Source organism: Eleginops maclovinus, chromosome 23 (assembly GCF_036324505.1).
Source record: "Eleginops maclovinus isolate JMC-PN-2008 ecotype Puerto Natales chromosome 23, JC_Emac_rtc_rv5, whole genome shotgun sequence".
NCBI lineage: Eukaryota > Metazoa > Chordata > Actinopteri > Perciformes > Eleginopidae > Eleginops > Eleginops maclovinus.
In genome coordinates this window covers 3,790,018-3,809,411 of record NC_086371.1, presented here as the reverse complement: position 1 = coordinate 3,809,411, position 19,394 = coordinate 3,790,018, and the positions used below count along the sequence as shown (strand labels likewise).

Genomic DNA, 19,394 nt, shown 5'->3' with positions numbered 1-19,394 from the left:
GACAGTTTTCTATATTTAGCAGGTGAAGATAAGATTGACCTTTACTTTGGGTCATGTTGAGCCAATGAAATTCCAATATTCACTCTCCTTTTAACTCAGTTTTGGTCTCCACCACCGACTTCAAGACAAAAATATACAAATACGTGCAGAAGAAGAGCAATACTGTTAATAACATTAATAATGATGCACTTTTAATATAGTGGGATGGGGGCAGAAGCATCACGATCTATTCCTCTATCTGCACGACTGAGGGGGGGGGGAGAAAGAAAACACTAAATTACATTTGGGCGAAATAACATTACCAACAATTAGTGTCACAGTAACAGAAATCATGTGACTGTAACTAACTAGAAAAGATCACAGATGAGAACTTCCAAGCCAGAGCCCAGCTGCTTGTTTTTTGTTTTTTTTAAATGATGGTCTTAGGAGGAACAAACAACAACTTCTTCTCTAAACGAAGTTTGCAAAATGTAGTTTGACAGATTAGGACTCGGCGTAGCTGATTAGCATTGGCAGCTAATCATCAACCCTTGTATTATTCTTCCCAGAAATAAGCTGAAAACTAATGCCTTAGAGTCATTACTCAGTGCCTGCACCACAACAAAGAGCGATGCTATGGTCTGTCCATTATATTAGTCATGGCGAAATACAAAGATCTCCAGTGGCGCTTTCTTCATATTTTCTCAGATGTTAGCCAAGGACAAAAGCACACTCCTCATCTTTTCGTGTTACATTCGGAATTCATTTCCAAGAGGAACCTTGAGATTCATGTTTTCTCCACTACAGTGAGACACTTGACAGTAACTGCAGTGTATTTAAGTCATGGCTTGAGTCCCTTTGATCCCAGGGAAAGACATTAATAAAATGTTCATGTGGATATGACGTTCTTTATGGCGCTTTAAAAAGTCTCCAAACTGTTTGAGACAAATGTGTCTGGTTGTTCCTCGCCTTGCTTTTGTCACTATGTGTGCTTTATTCTTCCTCTGTATACGTGTTCATGTGTCTGATTCAAGTGTGACTCAAGTGTACTGGGAGTGTGTGTCTGAATGAGTGTGCGCTTGGTAGGGGTCGTGCTCCCCTGGATGATTTGTGTTGGAGATCCGGGCTGGTGTGGTCCGTGTTTACTTAAGATCCAGGAGAGGTTGAGCATGATTGCCCCGGTTTTTCAACACTTTCACACAATTTTCCGGACATTTTCCTCACCAGCCCATTTCTTTTCTTCCTAGTAGGGTCGTTCCCTCTCAGAACACAGAGGGAGCAAAAGAATAACCCACATCTGGACAAAAGCTTTAGTGCCATTAACGGGAAATGGGAAATGCTTTGCTGTAGTGTATGGCATTTTTTTATGCCAGTCTCCCATCAACCCCTTTGATGAATTGATGAAAAATAATTGGCCTACATGCCTTTTGGTGGGCAAAGCTCAAACTAACAACAGGGCTTAGTTACACAAATACTCAGGGAGGAATAATTGTAGCGGTTGAAGTAGCCCCTCGTGGGTTGAAGCGAGACCCTGCAGTGAGAGTTATGCTGCCGTGCATAAGAACATATTCGGTCTGGAAAAAAGGTTTTCAGTCATAAAAGATGTGCACACAAAAACAAACAAAAACATTTTTCAAAGGATTTTTAAATCTAGTCTTGCTGTCACAACCTCAAAAAAATAAGCATTAAAATGCAAATGCATGTGCGAATCCTGTGACTGTCATTCATTGTGACATTTACAGAAAGTGGATGGATGCACGCTTTGTCTTTTCCAGACCATTCCCAATGTTTATGGATCATTTCAATATTTTTTTTTAGCAATCTGAATTTGTTTTTCTGACAGAGTAACAATGGAGGATTGATACCACGCTCGTGAATTAATGCTAAATACAAAGTTAGCGCTCACAGCTAACTTACCTCGGCACAAAGAATAGAAACAGGGGGAACAGCTAGCATGGCTCCATACAAAGATAACATAATCCAGCTACCATCACTTTTAAATATGTTTGTTCTTCTTTGCTTTAATACCACTCTCATGTCTGTATGCTAAAATCAAAGCTACCACTAGCAGCTAACTTCACTTGGCACAAAGACTGGATGCTCAGCTAGCATGGTTTCATAAAAGGATAACAAACCCCAGCTCTGTTACCTGTTGGTTTTCCATTGCTTCAATACCACGCTCATGTCTGTATGCTGTATACAAGTCTAGCACTCACAGCTAACTTAGCTTAGCACAAAGCCTGGAAACACAGGGACCAGCTAGCATGGCTCCATACAAGGATAACAAAATCCAGCTAACATCACTGTTAAAAATGTTTGTTCTTTTTGGCTTTTACCACTCACATGTATTTACATATAGGCCTACAAAGCTACCACTAGCAGCTAACTTAACTTAGCACAAAGGCTGGATACTCAGCTAGCATGGCTTCATATACCAATAACTACAGTCACCTATCATCTCTTGTTACCATTTGTGTTCCTTTGCTTTAATACCACTACAAAGCTAGCTGGTCAGAGCTAACTTAGCTTAGCACAAAGACTGGAAACGGGGGAACAGCTAGCATAGCTCCATCAAACGGTAACAAAACCCACCTTCCAACACCATGTGTGTGTTTTCATTTGCTTTGATTAATGAGCATGTTCTCCATTATTCCTCAAAAATATTGACTTTCCAGTTCGATTTTTTTCTGTCAAACATCTGGAATAGAACCATGACAATGTTTGAACTAAACCAGCACAAGTGACACACACACACACACACACACTCACGCATGACACTGATTATAAAGATGGTGAAATGGAGGGACTGTCAACCACAGTCTACCAGAAATAGTTTTTGTTTTAAAGGAGTCTGAATGGAGGAATAATTGACCGACTTCACCGCTGTTATTCTGACATGTGACATACGTGTGTGTTTCTATCATCGTTTAGGCTGCATCACTGACCGTGGACCTGTGTGGTGATGACCAGGAACAAGGCTACTGTGCTGTGAGCAATGTGGCAGTACACACAGACTGGTAAGAAATGTACACACACACACACACACACACACACACACACACACACACACACACACACACACACACACACACACACACATGCAGTACACAGATGTTCTGTTTCTAGGATCCTAATGTATACATTGAAAGAGCGTTGACAGTTTAAGGTCCGAGGCTTGGAAAACTCAATGCATAATGAAATTGTCCATGTCTGGCAAAATAATGGAAAGTTTGAAGGAAACAATTGTTCTTCTGTTAAAGTTGAGGGTTTTATTTTACCCCATGTTGTAGCATGAGACAATATTAATGGAAGAGAAGTAAGGCAAGTAGAGCAGAAAATGAGAGGTGGAAGATTTGTTTCTATTTTTGCATTTGGAGAATGAAATTGAAGGGTCAAACGTTGAGAGTAAAGTTTAAATATTGAGAATAGTAGGTAAACTTCTCAGCTAAATCAAAGGACTAGCGTTATCATTTTAAAATGCTTTCATATGAACATGCTTAGGGGCTGTCAAAAGTCCTTTATAGTTATTTATAAGAACATTAGGGGCAAGTATGATGGAACATTTTTTAAACTCACAGCCCTGATACTGTGTGTGTGAGTGTGTGTGTGTGTGTGTTTGTGTGAGATTTGGCAGATGAAGAAAGGGCACAGAGGTCTACAGACGGTTTATATTGTAAGGGTCTCAGGACCATGTTGTTGTGGAACCTTTCTGTGGAAGTGTGTGTGTGTCTGTTTGTGTGTGTGCGTGCATACTTGAATGCATTGTACGCGTTTGAATTCTTGTGCATATGTAATTTGTTTGCGTGCATTTAAGTCTTGGTGCCTCTGTTCATGTGTGTGTGTGTGTGTGTGTGTATGCAGGATCCTGGACGTGCAGCCTAACAGGCTCTCGGTCGGAGGCGTCAGGTCAATAGAGCCCGTCCTTCACCGGCGTGGTCAAATCGCCACCCACGACTTTGTGGGCTGCATCATGGAGTTTGCCGTCAACGGCCGCCCGCTGGAGCCCAGTCAGGCGCTGGCATCGCGGGGCATCCTTGACAGGTCTGCATAGCCCCCTCCCCCCACTTTAATCCCTCTTCCAACCCCTCCATCATCTCCCTCTTCTTCCTATCTGTCCGTCTTCTCTAACCTTGTCGACTCTCGCTGTTGGACATCTGTTCACACTCCCAAACCTCTCAAGAGTTTTTAAAACGTTTTTTCATAATACACATTTTTGACGGGGGAAACCAATTGCAGAATTCCGGAGATTTCTTTTTTCCTTTTCTGTCCCGCTGGTGAATACTGAGGCGAGAACAGATCTTTTAATATGCAAATTCTATGGGGGTTCTTTATGTTTTGCAGCACGAGGAGAGAAATCAAGGCTCATCTGCCCCGTTTTCTTTCTGAGTTTCTTTTTGCAGCGGACCCCCCGGCTGCAGACTGTGCGGCTGCCTTGTCAAACTGACGTTGTGTTTTTGTCGTTGTGTGTGCAGATGTCCGAGACTGGAAGGAGCCTGCACCACCAGCCCCTGCAGACACGGGGGAACCTGTTTGGACCGCTGGTCCTGGCAGCAGTGCCAGTGCGTGGATGGCTTCACCGGCAAATTCTGTGAGAAATGTAAGAACATGCCTTTGAAGTTTTACTGCTGAGTCTGCACTTACTAAGGAATATTCTATCATGATTATTTATGATCTTTCCCTCATGACTCATCAAACTGCACCATTTAGAATAAAATAGACCACATCACTGCAGCTTTACTTCAACATTTTTGTGTATTTTATTTTATAAATACATATTTTTTTCTACGTTCTATTTATTGACTACTTTGTTGAAATTACAACATATTTTTTAACATAAAGTGTACAAAAACAAGACAAAAAAAACAAGCTTTGTCTTATGTCTTGAATCCAAAAGCAAAATATATAAATGTTTATTATATTTATAAATACTCCACATCCGAAAATGGGGCGTTGAAGTTTGCCAAAATGACGCTACTGTGTGAGGTGTTACATTAGGCTTAGCTATGTTACCAATTATCAGTACCACATTTATTTTGAAACCTTATTATTAACGGTAGGTCCGGTTATCTCTGCACTTCATTTGTCTCCGTTCAGCGATGGGTTTGAGCTTGTGGTGAATCTTTGATTTGCTTCAAGGCATGAAAGATGATCACAGAACTTTTCCTTTAACAAAATGTGTTTCATCTTCAGAAAAGCAAAATATAAACATGCCAGGAAGAACAGTGCAAGGAACGACAAGTAGGAACATCCTCTCCACAGAAGGAAGCAATGAGGTCTAAGAGAAATGTAAAAAATGTTAAGCCAGTGCCATGCCTTAGATCCAACCAGTCATCTTCATGTTGTGGTTACAGTGAATGATGTAAATCTTACCCATCAGTCAGTGTCTTAGCAAAGCTTATCCCTGCATTACAGCAAAAATGTGCTGCTTAATGCTTTGCAACTTTGTCCAGGGCTGGTTGGTTAAGTACTATCTCATTCTGACAACAATGAGAAGATGGATTTTCACAATAAAGGTCCATTTTGTGAACTCCAACACATCAGCGCCATATTAAAGTGTTTCATCCAACCCAACTCAATATGCAGCTTTTACTCGGCAGCACAAATGTGTGTGTCATTGTCCACCAAAGTATTTGCACAGATGTAAAAATCCCCTGATTCACCAAACAGATTTTGCCACAGCAATTTTGACATTTTCAAAGCTGGCGTGGCGTCATCTTGAATCCAGCCGCAAACTCAGTGACCGTACGGTTCTGCTTCATATTGCTCTGTGCAGTTTATTCCACAGATTATAAGGGAGGGAGAAGGAGACGGGCACTAATTAACATTAAAAACATCAACCATTTTACATTAATACTCGAAACAAAACATATATTTTCAGTTTAATTGAGGATTTAAATACATCTTAGAAGGTTATTTTGATTCACATTTGAAATATATTTGTTTTAGTGCTTCATTTATATTTGTAATGGCTGCAAATGTCTTACTTTTTTGGGTTGATCTAACATCGTATGAAACAAAAATTATAAGGATTGTTTTCTGGATATACTGTTTATGAACTCTACCGTATAATATCTTAAAGAAACCTTTTTATTTTGGCTGAATCTTGAATTTTAACTTCAGAAAAACATAGTCTGTTATGAATATGAAATTAAGGAAATGGTAATGGTAGTTCACTTCCTGTTTCCGTAAGGAGTTGTATACAGTGAGGAGTAATACCAAGCAATAATAGGTTTTAACTGGTCATAGATAAACACAGTTCATAGTGTATTTGTTTAGGCATACATAGCCTTTATTGAATGGAAATAGAGTGATTTGATGTGACTTTAAAAGATGTATAAAACCAGCCAATAAGCACAACTTGAATTCACACCCTTTATTTTTCATCAAGCAATGACCAGAAATGTGTTGGATTACATTTACACTTAAGCTCCTAAAACTCTGAGGCGAGTACAGTTTCATTGTCTCTTCCACTTAGGGAACATATTTGTAACCACTTGTGAGAATGTAAGGACCAGTTAGTGGTTATGGCACTCGGACTAGGAAAATAATTTCCGCGTTAAGAGGAAAAGTACAAGTTTAACAGCCTTCTGTGAAAAAGGATTAAGTGTATTCTCCATCTTTTCTCCCGCAGACATGTCAGCAGACACCGCCCTATCCCTGGATGGCACCGGCCGTCTGGACTACTCCCTGAAGCAGGGCCCTAAGCGGGACGTCCTCCTGAGGCAGTCCCTGCAGGGCCCGACCTCTGACCCCGCCTTGCCCAGCAGCCTGGAGGTCAAGTTCAGGACACGGAGCAAGAGTGGCACTCTGCTGCACGTGCAGGAGAGCAGCAACTACACCACTGTGAAGGTGAGGGAGAGGAATTATCAAATCATTTTAACATTGCTGCCTCTGCCTATGAACAGCAGGGTAGAAGAAGTACTAAGATCCATTAAAGCTGGATACTGGCCTTATTTTCAAACAGTAACTCACATTATAATAATCAAAACATATTTAAATGCATAATTAAAAGATTGTAATGAAATACAACTATAACAGTTATAATACTCCACGATCCTTGCAAAATTAATGTCAACAAGTATGTTAAAGTAGAAATACTACAGTGTAAAAATACTCGATTATAACAGTCAAAATCGTCTTTAAATAAAAAAGTATGAGCACCAAAATATACTTTTAGTACCAAAAGTAAAAGTATTCATCGTGCAGAATGGAACGAATAAGCCCTATATAGTTTATATTATGGTATTAATATTATAATAATAATTAATAATAATTGTTATTAATAATATTAATAATGATTATTATTATTAATAACAATAATGATTATAATATTATTATTATTATCATGCTTTAATATGTTCAGAACTTCAATGTTGCACTTGGTAAAGTTAGGGTGTGCTTAATTTATTTTATACACAATCGGCTTGGCTTAATAAATAATTATAAATACTGATTTATTTTTTATTATAATGTAATCTGCAAAGTAACTAGAAACTAAATCTGTAAAATAAATGTGAAAAATAATAATATTTGCTTACAAAATAGAGCGGATTAAAAGATTTGAAAATACTTAAATACAGTACTTGAGTAATTGTACTTGGTTACATAACGCTGATAATCAGTATACAGTCTGTACTGCGCTTTAATGAGTCACATGGTAAATTCATCACTATGTACGTCCCAATACTTCCATATGCTCTCTATTTTTAACAGAAGCGCTGCTGTGAATACCTCTGAATAATGCAACACATCACCCCAGGCAGTAGTTTCAAAATAAAAGCCTTTGAGGGAAGTAAACGTCGCTGAACTGTTGCAAGTGTTCATGGCAGGAAGTCTGGGGTTTGCATTATCAGCACACAACAGCAACTTAATACAGCCAACAGCGGATCAAAAGAGGCTTCCTGCTGAAACATTAAAATACTCTATTCTGTCAGTCCAGGTAAATCCTGCCAACGACCTGCAGGGTCCCTGCTGTTTGACCTCAGCAGTTTTATAGTGTTATTTTAATGTTGTGTGAAGCAAAAGGCCATTTTCCTCCAGATAGATCACACAAGGTCCAAAAGAAACGTTGCATGCACATCCCATATCCAACCACAAGTCTAGCTTAGACCACATTCAACTATTCTGTTTGGAGGGTCAGCACCAATAATGTGTGGGGTGTTAAAGGGATTTTGTACTTAACTCAGAGTCAGTGTGATACTTCCCATTTTGGAGAAATAATCGGAAAATAAAGGCTTTGGCTCGGGGACAGCAGCAAAACCTATTTGAGTCACCTAAAAAAGTCAATTTGTGGCTTTATTTAGGAGATTTTCACAGCTTTACCTAACTGTCAGACAGCCTTTTCAATCAGTAAGCTTAAGCTGTTGTGTCTGCTCTCTTCAAAATCCCCAAACTCCATTGACAAGATAAGACAGGAGTTGCTGGTTTACTTCTGAATCCATCGGTTGGTTTGTTTGTTACTGTGTGACTTTTTGTGTCCAAACTTTCCCTTTAAAACACCAAAGTAACATAACTCCACAAACAAACTCAGCCACACACGTCCCCATGTATTGACAGTGGTTTTTCCCTAAATTAAAAGCACTATGATTACAATTCAGCTAAGCTTGGCATCAGCTAATTGGCCCCGCTAATTTATCAGAGCAACAACTGTTTATGTAAGCGTCCGCCACCAGCCGCACTCGCAGACTTGGAACGGCTCATTAGCGAAACGTGTGAGTTATAATTAGTTCATGATCGTGATTTGCCTCTGGTGCCAAGACACAAATCATTTCTGGCTCATCCATTTGTTTGAAATGACACAGCAGAGGCTCTGCAATATGGCTGCCAGATGATGTGTTGTATCACCGAAGGCCTTTAAGAGCGTGATGTGTGCAAACATACAGTAAGCTGATACCAACATAAGGAATTCTTGCTTGCATGCTTTTGCTTTTAAAGGGGCCCTATTATGCTTTTTGGGGTTTTCCCTTTCCTGTGTGATAAAAGTAAAGTCAAGTGCATGTAAATGGTCCCCCCCCCCCCCGAATGAAACGCCTCCATTGGACTCCTTTGTTTACTTCTGGAACAGAGTGACGTCACTGTGTAACACTTGTGCTTCTATTGGCTAGCGCTCCAACACATTGAACGTGATAGGCTAAGGGGCGGGACAACTCTAATTGGTTTATTAATCACAATAGAGCCGGCCAGCTAACCAATCAGAGCAGACTGGACCACATGTTTAACTACATCTTAATTGAATTGATGCTCATGTTGGAGGACAGTTTCATTCAGGAGAAAAAGGGAGGGGAAGTCAAACCAGTTGGGACAAAAATGTAATCCATCTTTTATATTAACCTAATACCTTCTTAAAAATATTAAATATTAAGCTTGATGGGTGATTTAAAACTCTAAAATACTCATTTTAAATTGTGAGGAAGTAGAAAACAATTCAGGAATCACAAGTCAGTAAGCTTCATCCTCAGGGGACAATGAAAGTCTAGGCTTTTGTGCATGCAAATGCAAAAATTACTTCTGGAACATAGTGACATCACTGGCGCTTCTGTTGGCTAGCGCTCCGACACATTGTACGTGATCGGCTAAGGGGCGGGACATCACTTAACAGTTGACGAATCACAACAGAGCCGGCCAGCTAACCAATCAGAGCAGACTGGGCTCTGGTTTCAGACAGAGGGTGAACAGAGGTGCTGCAGCCCAGGCAGTATGAGAAACATAAAGAGCTTTCTGAACATTAAAGCATGGAGACATGTCCCGGGAGAGATACTAAATATTAATCTGAAAACTGAACATTAGCATATTTAATCTGTCGCTAACGTTAGGCTAACTCTGTGGGCCTTTTTTTCTCTCATCCTGTTCACCCCGCCTCCCCCTGACCCATTTTGGGCAGCTTCCCAAAGAGGCCTAAGCGCTCATTCATCCTCTTCAACTTTCCCTCTTAGACCCTCGCCGCCCTCATCACCAGCGACCCCTTCCCACTTTAGCATCAGCCTTTCCTCTCTTATGAATTTGTTTTCCGGAGCCTGAGTCGCCATCACAGCTTCCTAAACAATTCGGGGAAGTATTACAAGTACCATGACGCCTAAACAAAGTGCAGACGCGGGGGAAAACGTACCCCTAATGTACATTTGTTGAGAGTCTGGACTACATATACTGATATGTAAAAAAAAACATGCGTGTTTAAAGATGTTTAATAGATAAACTTGATGATTGGTTTTCCAGGTTGAGAGCAGGTTTTCTTTGGCTTTGGGGACTTTCCGCTTTTCCATTTTAAATCAGCTCTTCCGGAAGCTACTTATCATTGCTGATTTTTTTGTGTCTTTGAAAAGGGGAGTAGAGTGGGGATTACTTTTCCATCGAACAGGGAGTACACATATGAGATTACCATACGCACGGTAAGCCGCAAATTTGTTGCCCGTGCCAAAGTGAGCTTGATTAATTTCTTTTAAAGACGCTCTCTTCAGGAAAGAGGCTTCACCAGTGGGCGTTTTTGAATGAGCGTGTTTCCTCTGAATTTGTTGTCAGCAGGCTCCTGGTCATCATCTGGCTGAATAACATCAGCTGCACACGAGTTGTGAGAACATGATTTAGTGCGGCGCGTCCCGCCGGGAGGAAGATTTATGAGCGTCGAGCTGCATTTTTGTTTTCGATCTCTGACCTCAACATCAGATTGTGAACGCAGAGTGGTTGTAGTTCTGCGGGGAGAATACTTCCTCTCATCGCTCGTGATTGATGCTGACATGATAACTCATTGCATTAAAACACTGCATTTTTAACCCTGCGACTCTCCTCAGAGAACATTAACTATCAAACGCTTGAAATTAATTATAAGAAGCTGCAGATTCATCTCCCGGCTGTCTTCTCCAGCCCATGATGTGCAGTTTAAAGTGGATATTAACATCCAGACATCACTTAAACGATCTGTTTCCCTTCTCCCAGCTGAGGAACGGGAACATCCACTACATCTCGGAGGCCGGCGTCGGGGGCAAGGTGGAGCGGACGGTGGGCGACACCGTGCTGTCGGACGGTCAGTGGCACACGCTCCATCTGCTGAAGAACGGCTCGGCCACGGTGCTGCTGGTGGACGGCGCCCATCCCCGGTTCATCCAGCACCCCACGCAGGACTTCGGAGGCCTCGGCGTCCTGACTTTCTCCCTCGGAGGAATCCCACCCGGACCCGCTCAGCAGAAGACTGCAGCAGGTGAGGCAACAGAGGATTCATTATGTGTCTGGGTTAAGGAGTAGGAGGGTAGGGGGTCAGGGGTTCAAGTCATTTCTTTTTTTTTATTGAGTGCTGAGACACTTCTGGTTGCCAGTTTGATCCCCGAGAGGCAGTGGCTTCTTTGAGCAGGCCTCTGAACCAACGTATCATAAAGTTTGAAGCTATTTTGCTATAATATTTGAGGTTTTTGACCCAAAATGATGCAATCAGACACAAAGTAGGGAAATTTTCCTTCTGATGCTGTGAAATCTAACCTAACATACTTTCTTGTTTATTAAACGTTTGTTGAATTCAATTCTCCAAAGACAAAGATTTCATAACAGATTTTGGTTAACACCAGGGACAGGGGTATGCCTGACATCTGTTTTATATTTCATATGAAATCATGTTCAATGCATTTGTCCCTGATCAATAAACGTCAACAATTAAAAAGAAATCATTAAAATATCATTGGATAATTCTACTTATAAGCACTCATCAAGATGCAAAATGCTTTATAACAACTTTCAAAACACTTTTCATAACTTTTTAAATGATTTATAGTTCAGTTCAGTTTTTCTATTAAAATATAGCATGTGGTGCTGACATCACTTCCCGCCAAAATTACGCCCCGCCCACTTTCCGGTGAAAATCCTGCATTAGAGAAGCAGAAAATAATAATGTCTTCATGTCTTAAAGCTGCTGAGTCAGATATGCCTCAAACAAGAAATAAATCCAGAGTTCCGGTTCTTTACTTCCTCTCCAGAAAAAGGAGAGTGAAAGAAAGGATCAGAAATCTCAGTCTCAGTGTCAGCCTGCTGCCTGCCACTCATCCCCCGGCAGACCCACCGGACATCCATTCCCTATTTATTCTCCGTAAGCTGTCTCTGTCTCTGACCAGACACCTGACAAGATGTTTATATTTTTCGGAGTATTTATAAAAGAAATTACCCGGTTTCGACAGAACCCTGAAGTGTTATTATACTTCATTAATGCTGGACATTACTCACTGAACCATTACTCACATTATAACTGATCAAAACAGTAAGTATAATGCATAATTACACTTCAAAACTACCCATGATAGTCTTGCACCTGCACCCTCTATTTACATGTATGTGTGTGAATGTACATGTGTATTTACGTGTCAAAACAAATGCTAAAGCACCCACTCCTTACCTTCTGTATATTACTAATGCAGCATGGTATGGAAACCTCTTCAGCGTATCTTAAAGTGTGTACACATGCACGTACGGCACTAGTGTGTGACGGAGCAGCGTTTGAGCCTTATAAATCCTGGACACACCGTTTCTTTCCCCTCTCCAAATGAATTTATAGTCTGCTGCTTCAAACTGCGGACCATATTTGGTGGCAGTCCAACAAAAAACCTGGCCCTGAAATCTGTTTCTCTTCCGCGCTGCTGAGATTTAGCTGCTATGAGTTTACATTTGTTACATAAATGTTTCTTTATCAGAATATCATTTATGGACAAAATTACTGAACTTGATTTAATTTGACTTTGTCTCGGAACGTCCGCTCGTGTTTTTTTTGTTTGGTCTTATTTCCACAGACTCCTTATTTTAGTTTAGACCTAAATCACAGATCAGATGTCCTCGAGCATGAGCTGGAAACAGTTTGGAAAAGGTGAAAGAGAGGCTTTCCAGAGGGAGGTAATGAAACACAGTAACGTTTAGAAATGTCACGGGAGGGAAAACTCACCTAACACTATACTGGTCTTTTTTTAACTATAAAGACCAGTTCATACATGAAATCCTGTGGTTCTTCAGATGATCAGTGTGTGTCTGAACTGTTGTGTTTTGTATACATTTTTCAAGAGATAATGAAAAAGGCCCAACTGGATTTAATCTGCTCCGGGGTTGAATTCACCGGCGAGGCAGTGCTGTTGGGCATCACACGGAGAAAAAGATTGAATTATACACACAGACATTCATCCGACCCAGATGTGTGTCTCGAAGCGATAAAAAGCTCCGACGATGGATTCTCTGCTCGAAGATTTTCTGTATTATTTTCAAATTGGCCAGCGATCGATTGTTTGAATATGTGTTTTTTGGTCCTAAGCTTGAACCAATTACCCGTCTAAACAGAATAGCTTTAGCTCTGAGTATAGCTCCCAGTTCCTATTTACGAGGAAGCGATCCAGCTCTGGCAGACATTTTGAAAATTAGTCTGGTGGCAATCGGAAATGACTCCCCTCCAGGCCGATGTTATGTCCTTTTCAGCTGCTGGTGTCTGCTTCTTGTTATCTGAACTTAATCCCTCTTTCATTCGCAGGTTTCGACGGTTGCATGGCTTATGTGAAGTACAACGGGGAGAACCTGCCATATACCGGAGACCACAGCCTGGTGACCTTAACCAAGACCAGTTCTTCGGTCAAGATCGGCTGCAGGGGTCCCAACCTGTGTGAGAGCAGCCCATGCTGGGACGGCTTGATGTGTGTCAACCAATGGTACACCTACCAGTGTGTGCCGCCCGGTGATTGCAGCTCCAACCCCTGCCAGAACCACGGCAGCTGCGTACCGGACCCCCGTTCAGGATTCACCTGCGTCTGCTCCGAGTTCTACACAGGCAAGACTTGTGAGACCCTGGTTGCGTGTCTGGGTGTCCAGTGCCCTCAGGGCAATGTCTGCAAGTCAGCCAACAACGGCGGGTTCGTCTGCAGCCCTAACCCCACCGCGGAGACGATGGTCCTTCCCATTTGGGCGGTGCCCGCTATCGTTGGCAGCTGTGCCACCGTCCTCGCCATGGTGGTGCTCAGCCTGATCCTGTGCAACCACTGCCGGGGCCGCAACAAGACCAAAGTGCCAAAGGAACCCAAGGAGAAGAAACCCAAGGAGAAGAAGAAGAAGAAAAAGAAGGGAAGCGAGAACGTAGCGTTCGATGACCCGGATAACATCCCGCCATATGGTGATGACATGACGGTACGGAAACAACCAGAAGGGAACCCCAAACCGGACATCATTGAGAGGGAGAACCCCTATCTGATCTACGATGAAACAGACATTCCCCACAACAATGAGACCGTCCCCAGTGCTCCCTGCGCCCCCTGTAACGGCCCAGAGGCAGATATTGAACACTACGACATAGACAACGCCAGCAGCATCGCCCCGTCAGACGCTGACATCATCCAGCACTACAAGCAGTTCCGCAGCCACACGCCCAAGTTCTCCATCCAGAGACACAGCCCGCTGGGCTTCGCCAGACAGTCTCCATTACCCCTCGGAGCCACAAGCTACACCTACCAGCCTCAGTACACCCAAGCACTGAGGTCCACCCCGCTCAGCCACTCCCACTCAGCCTGCCCCACCCCCAACCCTCTCTCCAGGCACTCCCCAGCCCCGTTCAACAAGCCCTCCTCCTATTACCGAAACACTCCGACCAGAGAGCTCAACCTGGCTCGGCGTGAGGGCAGCCCGCTGGACCTGCACAATGACATGTGCCAGCCCCCACCCATGTTCAACTACGCCACCCGGCTGGGCAGGCGCAGCAAGAGTCCGCAGACCATGGCCAGCCACGGCCACACCTCCAGGCCCGGGAGCCGGCTCAAGCAGCCGATCGAGCAGATCCCCCTGGAGACGGGGCCTCCTGTGGGGCTGTCCATCGAGGAAGTTGAGCGGCTGAACACTCCACGCCCGCGCAACCCCAGCATCTGCAGCGCGGACCACGGGCGCTCCAGCTCAGAGGAGGACTGCCGCAGGCCGCTGTCCAGGGTACGCAACCCCGCTGACGGCATCCCTGCCCCGGAGTCGTCATCAGAGAGCGACTCACACGACTCCTTCACCTGCTCGGAGATGGAGTATGACCGGGAGAAGCCAGTGTCTTACGGCTCCCGAGTTCCCAAGCTGTCGCAAGTCAACGAGTCCGACGCCGACGACGAGGACTACGGCGGGCGGCTGAAGCAGAGGCGGTACTCGAGTCGGAGGGCAGAAGGAGGGCCGGGCATTCCCCAGATGCCTCCTACTGAGCAGCACTACACGCTGCCCCACAGACTGGGCCAGCAGCCAGGGGGCTTCAACTGGGACAATCTGTTGAACTGGGGCCCCGGCTTTGGACATTATGTGGACGTGTTCAAAGACTTAGCCTTGCTGCCCGAGAACGCGTCAGCGAGAGACATTGAGATGAACAGTGGGGACGGCTCGGTGACCATCCTGAACGAAGGAGAAGCTGAGCAATATGTATGAGACTATTTATTACGCTGTTGTAGAATATGGTGATGTTCTCCATTTAAAAAAAAAAAGGAAGACTGTATATTTCAAGAGAACATTGGACTACATGGTTTTTTTTTATTCACAAGACGACTTTCAATGCAGTAAGGCAGAAAAATGGCACCTGTAACATGACAGATTTTGTCTTCAGCCACCTTGGTTTAGTTTACCAGTCTTTTCTAGGTCCAAAGTCAACTGTGCATTCATGTCTCTGTGGCCTCATTACAACGTATCCATTGACCCTGAATGGCTCGCGAAAAAAAAGAAATCCATGCCTGAATTCAATTAGCAAAGCTCCGTTCACATTATCTTGATCAAACATTTCTGTTTTTTATTACCGACATTGCCTCTCCTTTCCTGAAATTTCTGTCACATTCGCACCTGAGAGATAAGACGCTAGATAATATTAACACTCACAGGAAGAACATTTTTTTAGGGGTCAATTTTTAATTTACTTAAAAGGAAACATGTGTGTTTGATCTGCCTGCACCTGTGTGTGACGGGACACGGCCCCTCGGTGTGTAAGTTAGCTCGCACGGTATGGCGGACCCAACCATATATGATCCCTTTTTCTCTTCGCCCTGGTGTGTTTTCTCACAGAAGACTGGCTAAACGCTCCAAGAGTGAGGATTAATAAAGTCGCCTGCCTTACAGACATTTGAGGATTTCAGTTCAGACTTTTCCTCTTCTGTTTTTCTGGCCTGAGTTCATTCAGGAGGAGAGCAGATTTTGGCGGGATACTGTTGTTTGTCACAGATTTTCTGACCAGCCAAGCGTTTAATGATGATGTATGAGTCCTATAAACATGACCCCAACTAAAACACTATGAACTTGTGTACATTTTTTTTTAATTCATGAGAAATCATGGAGTCATTTGTTGTTGTCCATTATTTTGACATGTATGGTTTCTACATTTTTGTACTGTTTATTAACTTAAATTACTTAAGCTGTGTTTTTATGGATATTTTCATATGCTGAAATGTATGTTCTTACTTTCGGGGAAAGTAAGATTGAAGACTTATTTTTTACATTTGTTACATATGTAACATCAGTATTTTCCACTTTTGATAAAACTATAACATGCTGTATGCTTTGTACCTGTAAAAAGCCAATAACAGAATAAAAAAAGTATTTATTTAAAATCTTTTCACTTTTTCTGAAACTGATTGAGATGCATGTACGCGCTGGCAGTTTCTAAAAATGGTCAGCTCAGAATATACCCCATCCTAAATATTTTGGGTGCTAAGGTATTTAATATTCAAGGCTCACTCTGTGCCGTCTTTAAATAAAACCGGGTCTGAGCAAAACAAGGCATTTCAGGACCCGAACGAAACTGAGACATCTCTGTCTCGGCCAAGCAAAACATCAAGCTGACTCCGAGACGCAGGGCCCTATATTGCTTTCAACAATTATTTACATCTGGCTTATTGAGCAGAACCTCTTTTTTGTCATAGCTCAGTGATTCGGTATGCAACATGCTTATCTTCTCTGTCATCGGGGGGAGAGGGGCCACGAGAGAAAACGCAGGGAGCCGTGAACCCGGCGCAGAGTGACAGCCTGAATCTGGTTAAATTAAGTCCGGGCTGGCGGAGGGGCTCGCTCATGCAGAGAGCTCTGTTGACCGGAGCCTCTTTGGGAAGGCCGTACCACGCTGATGCTGGGATAATAATAACACTCGCAATGATAATGAGAGTGTGTGTGGGTGGTGGGGCGAGTAAATAGGAGATGGATTCAAATAAACCTCACAGCATCTCGTCTGCTGTGACTGAGACGTATCAGTCAGCTTCCCTATAGGTACGCAGGAGAGGCTTGTATACACAGAGAGGACATTGTTCCACATCAGGGTAGGATGTAAAACACTCATGAGGACTGACATGAATCTGTCTTCCTGATTTTCATCTGGGCAGGGGGGGGCAGGGGGTTTCTTTTTTTCCCACAAGTGCTGTTTTTGGATATTGTCCAGGCGGCTGCTGGACTTCACCGAATGGCAGAAGGGCTTATGATGTGTTTAAGGATTAATCACAGTGTTTAGCTTAAGTGCGAACGCTGCATGTTAAATTATAGGACTCGGCCTTTAGAAAAATACAACTTCTGTTATTCCTGTCGACGCAAATGGTGCAGTTTCAGTGAGCAATGACAAAAGAAACTGCTAATGCTGCAGCAGAGTTATCATGTGTGTGCTTCATAGATGTTTGCAAAGTGATTTCCAAAAGTTAGCTGCCAATAAGTCAGCCATAATGTGTTCTGCAGATCTCCACACTGGATGCATTCATCTCCAATGAAGGTGCGAAAAAAGCAGCGTTGGTTTTCCCATGGACATCCCACTGACGCGTTTCCCCTCCCGAGTCCACAAATGTCATCAAAACATAATTCCCATTAAGATGATTTCCATGTTGACTTAAGAGTTCCCCCAGTATTTATAAAAGGATGTGGCACTGAGCTGTGAGTGACTTCCTTGAAACAGAGAGTTCCTCCCACAAAAAATCCTCCTGAAAAGCTTGTTTATAGAGATTGATTATTCTGAGCCTCGGTGTCCTCATACAGCTGCAGCGCCTTCCCGAGTCTCATTTAAATGACTCATAATTAAAAGCATATTCTTTCCTGGAACAAAGCACATGTTTCACTCTCGCTCTCATGTGTTGGTGTTAAGCGACTTTTGATTGTGCATGTGTGTTAAACAGCAGAGTGAACTTCCACAAAACCTCCAAACTAATTAAAAAACACTATAAAATGCAGATCTTCTACAAAAAAAAAGGTGTTTTTGTGAAAGATTTTAGGTCAAACCTCCGCTTCACCAGATGGGCTTCCCTGGCGCCACTTCCTGTTTTCCTTTCTCTCTCTCTCTCTCCCTCCCCTGGTTCCCCTTTAGCTGCTAACAAGACAGTTGTTTTCCACCTGTGCGGTCCTTCAATGCTGCTCATTGGTTCCCTTAGACACCGAGCCGGCCAATCATCAGTCAGGGACCTTAATAAAAGGATCACACCTAAGGAGCTTTAGAAGGTCTTGTGCAACTTGTTTAAAAATAACTCACAATAGTATTTGGAGGAACAGTGTGGACAGTAGGTGAGTAGCAGTAGCCTTTCTATTTGTTTTGGAAGTTTTTTAGGAGATAATAAGTAAGGTCTTTTGTGCTTTTGCACTCCTTCAAGTTCCATGTTGTCATCCTATTATTGTCGTTACAAAAAAGGGACAAATCAAGAGGTCTAAACTAAATTGTTAAACAGGTAACCATTAACCATTTGATAAATCTTCCTTGACCTTTGGTAAGGTCAACTGCTCTTTTTTTCTGGTGCTTTTAAGCCCCGACATGTCTCTTTTATCAGGATCAGAATCAGTATTAGTATTAGAAACAGGTTTAATGCCAAGTAGGTTAACACATCAGAGGAATTTGCCTTTGTGTATTTGGTGCATGCATAAACACGGTCAAAGAACATAATTTGTAAGAGAAGGACCAGAAAAATAAATCCATTATAACATTAAATATAGATGTGTTAGTAGACCTTCAGTTGAGATTGTTCGCTCATCTTTCTCACTAAAAAGTGTTGTTCATTTTCTGTCACTTTACATGTTGTCATCTTACCTTGAAGGGAACATTATCAATCCATAAAAAAGCAGTAATTCCCATTAAAATCACAACCAGAGGACCTTACAAATAATGCTAAAGCGTTCAAGTATCATTCAATCCTTTTACAAATGTCCTCTCGCCTTCATTACGGTCAACCTCCATACCTCGCAGCACTCTGGATATAAAAATCAAACGGCATACATCCCTTTTTTTAAGATGTCAGGGGTCACAGTATTCACACCTCTCCCCACGGTACAGTATATCGCCTCAGTGTGTTTCCCCTCATTAGAAAAGTCTTATGACTCCTTTACTTGATGGACGAATAGCCAGTTCATCGTCTGAGGGCTTACACTTGAATCAACATTATCGCTCCACAAGTTATCGCCCGACTCTTTGCCCCGCTCTCCATTCTCACATCTGCATTAAAGCTGCGGGG

At 42.7% G+C, this 19,394-nt stretch overlaps 1 protein-coding gene across 1 annotated transcript in view; it reads left to right on the top strand.

Moving 5' to 3' along the window:
* Window positions 1-16,537, top strand: part of fat4 (FAT atypical cadherin 4) — a 101,648-nt gene extending 85,111 nt beyond the window's left edge. Inside the window, 6 exon segments of the mRNA XM_063876904.1 lie at window positions 2,911-2,996; window positions 3,841-4,020; window positions 4,452-4,576; window positions 6,611-6,828; window positions 10,909-11,170; window positions 13,463-16,537. Of these exon segments, the coding sequence (XP_063732974.1) occupies window positions 2,911-2,996; window positions 3,841-4,020; window positions 4,452-4,576; window positions 6,611-6,828; window positions 10,909-11,170; window positions 13,463-15,369 (2,778 nt within the window). The 3' untranslated portion in view covers window positions 15,370-16,537.
* The last annotated feature ends 2,857 nt before the right edge of the window (window positions 16,538-19,394 follow it).